This window comes from Nuphar pumila, chromosome 3 (assembly GCF_984573655.1).
Source record: "Nuphar pumila chromosome 3, dmNupPumi1.hap1.1, whole genome shotgun sequence".
NCBI classification, from domain to species: domain Eukaryota; kingdom Viridiplantae; phylum Streptophyta; class Magnoliopsida; order Nymphaeales; family Nymphaeaceae; genus Nuphar; species Nuphar pumila.
The window spans coordinates 94387305-94395229 of NC_143251.1; the positions used below are offsets into that span (position 1 = coordinate 94387305).

The following is a 7925-nucleotide window of genomic DNA, read 5'->3' on the forward strand; positions in this document are numbered from 1 at the left end:
CATACTAAAACCTCATAAATTACTAGGAGGTGACGGGTGAAAATGACTACCTGATGGCCATCAGTGTGAGAGCCACCACTGTCGAGGCTCTCAGGATTTATAGATGTAGAGAGACTACATCTCTGCATGCTTAGAAAATTGGTGAATCTCAGAACCCTATGATTATCCCTTGAGAATACTTGATTGAGAATGTCCCTTGAGAACACTTGTCGAGAGACAATGAGTATGAACTCAAGTGAGAGTTCATGTGAATGCATATTATTTATGTTGTATAAGAATTTTAGGGTTTCATCCAGAGAATTGAGACTTTAGAGTTAGAATAAGATGTAGCATGAGCCACGAAACCTTTGAGCACGCATAACTCTAGTTATTGACTTGTCGGTTCGCTATCGGAGGTTCTACACTCTAGTGGAAAGGAACAAAGGAAGTGATTCATAGTCGGGCCAATACCGTAAAATTGAAGTATTCTACATGGGTTGCTATGCCCATAGTAGGCTACTACCGATGTAGCCGAAGTAGATAGTAGTTAGCATAAGAAAAATACTAACTTATGAGAACCGAGTAATACACTAGGGAAATTTAAAAGACAGAAACATGTGTGTGTTGTGTAATTGAAAATTAAAATAAAACTAGGGGCTAAGCCCACTCCAATTGTAAATTTAAGTTTAAAATAAAACTAGGGGCTAAGCCTAATACAATTGTAAATTTAAGTAATGTTGCTTGTAATTTATTATTCATTCTTTTAGATTCACCTCTTTTAATTATTACAAGTGTAGGTTTAAGGTGACTTTGTGGGACATGACTTGGTGTTAGGATGTTGCCGGCCTTCTTCAGGAAATAGGTGGCATCGCCTTTCGATAGATCAATTTTCTCTTTCTTTTATTTATTGAACTTAAGAGGCGATGCTACATTTGGATGATATAGCCTTTATTACTTATGTGAGATTTCTATATTTGAATTTAATTGATGATAGTTTGTTTAAAAAAAATTTGGTGTCATGTTTCTTGCACTACTTTGGTATTGCCCTATGCAGCAAGTCACTCCTGAGGCAGAATATAGCTTAGACAAGTCATATCATCACGGTACATAAAGAGATGTGTCACATTGCCAACTCCTAATTGTTCAGCTCCACTAATCTCCAATTCTCGAATTATGCAAGAAGTGACCAATTTTCATAGAGGCCAGGGATATAATACGACCAACTTTGCTGAAAAAATTACCTTAACAGCATTCAATTACAGAATATGGAAGGGACATTATATAGCACCACTCTAGTGCATAGAGTGTGTCAGCCTCTGCTTGGATGAAAGGAGTGATGGATACATGCATGGCAATGTGTAGTTTTCAACTAGAAAGGCAGATTTTATTGGTTGGTACAAAAATAAAATTATGCTGTCAGTAATGGAGAAAAAAAAAACGGTAATGGAGATTTTGTCTGTTGGAATCTGATATAAGGTATCATCAAAGACTGATTCTCCACCATGATGTAAGGGAAAGATATTTCACATGATTAGGATGGGAGATTCTCTTTTCTTTGAAAATATGGATGCTGAAGAGTGAAGATGAAGACCTCGGCCCAATGAAGCTTTAGAGATAAATACTGGAGAAAAGAGTACACAAAATGTAGATTCCCAAGAAGGCTCCATGGGTTATAAATAGTCCCCACCCTCTTCCTCCCTCACCAACTCACAAGACCCATTATAATATCCTTCTGCAGTTAGAAGCAAAGCCAGTCACAGAAAGATCTAGGTTTTTCTTCTTAATTTGTTTCATTGAACTTCTGCTTCTGCAGAGACTGACTGATATCATCATTAGTCTACTGTAAAAAGGCAGAAATGCCAAGAGAGAGAGATCCACTGATTGTGGGGAGAGTTGTGGGCGATGTTTTGGATCCCTTCAATAGGGCTATATCTATAAGAATTGCATACAACTCAAGGGAAGTAACAAATGGGTGTGAGTTTAGGCCTTCAGCTCTGATTAACCAACCGAGGGTTGTGATTGGAGGGGATGACCTGAGGACTTCCTATACACTGGTATAGTATCAACACCATCAATCTCTACAAGTGTTTCTGCTCATATTGCATATATTTTTGCTTCATTCTTTTTTTTGACAGATCATGGTGGATCCTGATGCCCCTAGTCCTAGTGACCCCACACTTAGAGAATATCTGCACTGGTAAACATTATTTTGCCCAGTCTCCACTCTCTCTCTCATACGTGTCTGTGCACCATGTCATGACTTGGGATGTCAATTTTTAGTCCTTATGGTTGTTATATTTTCCGTGTCTTCCACTGTGCATTTGGGGTTGTTTTACATCTCAGGTGATCACAAGTGCTATACTAGATTTTTTTGGTTTTATGACTCAAAGAAACTGCGCCTGGATCGAAGACTTGGTCGCACTGGCTCATCCTGCCATTGCTAAGGTCTTCGGCCCAAAGGTGTAAAACTCCAAGGCTAGGATTGTAGGGTGCAATTGATATGTGATGCTTCACACGTATGAAGATGTGGAGAGGGAGTGTTAGGCTTGTGCTGTATACTAGTACATGCTTTTTCTTATGCATGTGCACATGGCTGCATGTTTTTGTGTGTGTCTGTGTGTCCAGTAATGAAAACTCCTGTTTTACTGACCTAGTTTCGGTGTCTTGCTCCTTTTAGGATGGTTACTGATATTCCAGCAACCACTGGCACAGCCTTTGGTGAGTACTACTAGTTACTTCATAGCTTGTCATACCTGCTGGTTAGCAAAAACCCAAATTTCCAATACCTTTCTCCACAATAAAAATGAAACTTTGTTTTCCATTCCCTTTTTGCAGGCCAGGAGGTCGTGTGTTACGAGCACCCGCGTCCCGTGGTGGGGATCCACCGCTTCGTCTTTGTGTTGTTCCGGCAGCTTGGCCGCCAAACGGTGTTTGCACCCAGTTGGCGCCAGAACTTCAACACTAGAGAGTTTGCTGAACAGTACAACCTTGGCTTGCCAGTGGCTGCAGTTTACTTCAATTGCCAGAGGGAGTCAGGATGCGGTGGAAGGAGAAGGTGATGATCACCAACTTCTTAAGCGTACAACTTTCTTCTAAATCTTCTTGATCCTCTTGACTGCTACCAGTCTTACCAAACTTGGGAGTAGGGAGTACCATGGCATAAACATTTACTTATAGATAGTGACTTTGTGTGTGCAACAAAGTGGGAGAGTTTTATAGCTTATGAGTTTGTCTTAGTTGGTGCTTTGAGTCTTGTCAGTTTGTCCGGTTGATGTTTCTTTCCCGAGTGAGTGAGTTGTCTCTTATGAGTCTGGCCAGTTTTCAATTGTAGGCTTTTGAGGCTTATATGTTTTTCTCTTCCTCCTGTATGATTGAAGTAAGAAAGTAAAACCATTTGCATCTTGAAAGTCTTGGCTGCGGGAGCAAAGAATTGGACAGCTTGGTGCTGTTAGACGAAAATTGTTACTTAAAATAGACTAATGGATTGTCAAAAAATGTCACTACTTGAGTTCCAACTTGGGTACGAGACCTTTCGTTTTTGTTTTTGTTTTATATTTCATACGAGTATAACCTGGCACGCGATGCAAATTCAAAGATTTTTTTTAATGGGAAACAATGACGAATTATTTTAATTTTCAAAAATTATTTTTTATGTCCTAATATACAAAGTTCTATTGTCAATAAAATGGTAGTAAAAACGTATTTAAAATATTAAAATAATATCCACATTTTTTACTGTTCGCATCAACCTGCAGTACCAAGGATACGCGATATCTTTGTGACATTGTCTATTTTTTTTTAAGAAGCAGATATTCAAATGGATGTATTCTAAACTTCTAACATAAGATCTACCAAATCTTGCACCAACCTTGACCAAGGTATATTAGGGTTGTCAACGGGTCAGATGTAACCCGAATCCCAAGGTTCGGTTGTCAAATCTGGATTTTGGTATTAAATTTTGCATTCAAACCTGAACCGATCAGTGAAAATACCAGTTTTTAAGCTAGTCGGATACGGGTTTGGTTTTATCTTTTTCATCTAAATCTGAATCCGATTAGGTCAAACTCAATTAAGTCAGACTTGGTAATGCCTAGTTCTGACCCGAGTCCGACCCATTTACATCCTTAAGTATAATTCACTTGGGGCGCATTTTGCATCCTAAGAGGGTTTCATGACACCTCTTCCAGTAAAAGGGATTAGGACCAACTTCCCACCGAAAAGGTTACCATGAAAGGGGATGGTTGCATTGAAAACGGGGCTCCTTTTCTGTAAGGAAAGGGACTGTTTTGCAATGTCGTGGTGGGGGCACACCAAAATGCATGGTTTCCCGTGCGTCTCCACCGAAACCCTGGAGGGTTCATGTGGCATACAAACGGGTCCTGTATGTCAGGAGACAGCGACTTGAAGGAATTGTGACCATCACTAGGGCCTAGTCCTAGTCCTGTGGTGGGAGGATAAGGTGCAATGTGATTGTATACTTTTAGTGTGTCACTGCATCTGATCCCAGTGGCACACTAGAAGTTTGTATATTGAACTTTTTTCAGTCCTGTGAGAATTTGTGTTTGGTAGATGTAACTCTTATCTTTGAACTTCAGAGAATCTCGGGACAAAAAGAGAAAACATGACCGAGTGAGCGTACACATCCTTTAATAATGACAACCGGCAGTCTTGTCAAGGTTTTGTAGTTCACTAAAACGCTCACAGGGAAAATGTGAAAGGAAGAGCTGCGTTTGCGTACACATCCCTCGGATGCTGCTCATCCATTCTTACGTGGACAAGATGCCCTTAGTCTAGAGCATCAATGGCTCTGAAAATTTTTTTGACTCATCTAAGGTTCGAGCAAGACAGTCATCACGTTTGGGAGGCCATGATCATCTCATGGATGAGAGGTGACGGATAAACATAAGTGCCAAGCCAGATCATGAAGAAAATATCATTAATCACCTTAAATTTTAGGAAAATGCCTTTATACTCGTGAAATTTTTTAAAGGCTGTATCAGGTCTCAGTGCCTTGGATGGTCTTATTCATCCATGAGATAAAGATGAACGGCAACTCAAATACTACTATTTTTGTTTTTCAGTTGTCCATTTTTTACGCTTTAGATGCTCTTTATCTAGAACATGGATGGCTCCTAAAATTTTTACTATACCAGCCTGAGAAGTAAACTATCCAACCATGGTGTTTGGGTTGTCGTTCATCACATGGGTGTAAAAAAGGTAGCTGCTTAATGAATCAAGTGATTACCCAGACCCTAAAATTCCCACCGTGGTGTTTGGGGTACTGCCCACCCTGACCCAAACCCCTTACTGGGGATTTTCGGGTAAGCAGCTACAACCGTTGTCGTTGGATCTCAAAAAAATAATAGCTTTAAAAAGGGAGTAAGTGCATAGGGAGCACAGTATCATTACTTATATATATATATATATATATATATATATATATATATATATATATATATATATATATATATATATATATATATATATATATATGAAAACCCGTATCTTCGGATGGGTTTTCCTTCAAACTTGTTCGGTCGTGCGGTGTAACGCTGTTGTGCCTTTAAAAAGAAAAACAATTTAGAGGCAGTTTTTGAACCGCCACTAAATGTGTTTTTTTCATAGATGACAGCATCGCCATTTGATGGCGTGAGATGCTTCTTCCAAACAATCTTCAAACACTTTAAGTATTTGAAGATCCACGTTACTATATATATATCCAACAAACAAAGCGCATGAGCCTTACAGGGTCAACTGATTGCACAATATGCTTGTAAACAATCAGAATAAGTCATGGGTTTCATTCTCACTTATTTTGTACTTGAACTTGTCACCTCAAACTAGGCTTGACTTTCTCGGGTTGATATCTTGGCTTGGCTCACCAAAGCTAGAAGAGTTGAACCTCAACAGGGTCTGAATTAATGGGCCGGACTTGAACAACTCGTAATTGACTTATTCTGCTTGTTTACCAGCTCCACTTTTCAGCCAACATCCTTGGCAAAAGGAAACGTAGGTGATCTCCTTTCTGTTTCTTACTCTTCATTTAAATGAATTAAAAGACAAAAATAAATAAAAGGCCATACACTGTATTCTTTTTCCCTAGTGCTAAAAATAGGTGGGACCCATTCAGGGGCGGAGCCATGAATTTAAGTCAAGGTGGGCATAAATGCATAGTGGCTCGAGAATCAGCTCATCCACTAGTGACTCATGACTTGGGCGGATCAACTCAGTGACTCGTCTGGATGTATCTTGTCAATTATTAACAAAAAACCAAAAAAGCGAACAACTAAACTAGTGTCTTCAACTATACATTAATAACATAGTTAAGGCAAATATTCTAACAATATCCATAGAACTCATTCTAACCTGAGTCTTACTTCCAATATTTATAAATTCATTCAAACACATTCTAACCCGCTCATCAAACATTCAAACATGTAACATCATAACCTACACATTAATTCATTTAAAAATATAAATTTATTCTCATAAATTCCTTCAAACATTCAAAGTTTAAACACAAACATAAATTACTTTTAATATTTAAATACAAACATAAATTCATTCAAATACATTTTAATTTGTTCATCAAACATTCAAACATGTAACTTCATAACATACTCATTAATTCATTCAAAAATATAATTTTATTTTCTCCTTATAAATTATTTCAAACATTCACATTTTAAACACAAACATATATCATTCAAACACAAACATTTTTTTTTTAATATTTAAACATAAACATAAATTTATTCAAACACATTTTGACTTGACCATCAAACATTCAAACATATAACTTTATAACATCCTCGTCAATTTATTCAAAAATATAAATTTAGTCTTTGTTTATAAATTCTTTCAAACATTTAAAGTTCAAACATAAATACAAACTCGTTCATTTAAAGAAAGTACCTTTCATGAATAATATAGTGTGACTAATCTCAAGCTTTGATCTTAAAATTCAATCAACAAGACGTGACAAAGAAACACAAACATTCTGCAAATAAATGGTAATTTAATTAGTTAATCTTCAAAAAAATCTATAAAGGACATCATAAATATTTTATAAACAATTAAAAAAAGTACAAGCCACTCAAAACAAAGAGGAACATTCACAAATAAAAATAGTTAATGAATACCTTTTACAATTGGCCTCATCGATTTTTCATAATTTGAAAATCATTCATAAATGGTTTATTGCTAATAATGTAAAATATGTCATTCTCGATATAAGTAAGTAAAAAAATCATATACTAATGATTACTAACAAGTTACAAGTATTTAATAAGTGAATAAGAACTTAATTAATTGAAACAAATACATACTAATTGAAACAAAAAACCAAATACATGTTAATCGAAACAAATACATGTTGATTAAAAAATATATATAAAATTCTCATCTATGCTAATTGAAAAAAAAACTTAAATTATATTATTCTAAGTTCTAACTAAAATCAAGGATTAAAAAGGAAAAATACATGACACCCTAAAGGCATAATCCAAATTCATGTCATTTAAATACATAAAAAATTGAAATACAACTATTACAAGAATACAAATACATCTCATTCTCAAATCTAAAGAATACAAATACATTTTTTCTTACTAAACTGTTTAGTCTAATAATACAAAATTACAAATATGTCTTATTTTCAAGTTTCAACCAACTATTACATAGAAACGAAGTAAGAAAAATACTGAAAATTTGTATAAAATCCATAAAAAGAAGAAAAAGAAGAATCAAGATGATGACTCTGCTAGGAATCTCATAATCTTACTTGAAAGATTTGACAGAATGGGTGCTCCTATCGATGAAAATGACACATTTTTAGACAAAGAGAGAGAGAGAGATCAAAGGGGTTGTAGCCTCGCTAGGAGGGCAAAGGGTTGAGAGAGAGAGAGAGACCATAGGTGATAGTTGGGTCGGGTCAGGATAGGGGC

General features: G+C 36.4%; 1 protein-coding gene across 1 annotated transcript; it reads left to right on the forward strand.

Moving 5' to 3' along the window:
- The first annotated feature begins 1835 nt into the window (after positions 1-1835).
- On the forward strand, positions 1836-3038 carry LOC149843147 (protein FLOWERING LOCUS T 1-like). Its single transcript, XM_090001715.1, has 4 exons — positions 1836-2033; positions 2115-2176; positions 2657-2697; positions 2815-3038. The coding sequence occupies exons 1-4, from the start codon at positions 1836-1838 to the stop codon at positions 3036-3038; spliced, it is 525 nt and encodes a 174-aa protein (XP_089857841.1).
- Positions 3039-7925: the final 4887 nt, after the last annotated feature.

Excerpts from the sequence above, each read along its gene's own strand:
- LOC149843147 (XM_090001715.1), top strand. The coding sequence starts at position 1,836 with ATGCCAAGAGAGAGAGATCCACTGATTGTGGGGAGAGTTGTGGGCGAT. Across the intron at positions 2,034-2,114 it reads TGAGGACTTCCTATACACTG|ATCATGGTGGATCCTGATGC; the intron begins GTATAGTATCAA and ends TTTTTTTGACAG. Across the intron at positions 2,698-2,814 it reads AACCACTGGCACAGCCTTTG|GCCAGGAGGTCGTGTGTTAC; the intron begins GTGAGTACTACT and ends CCCTTTTTGCAG.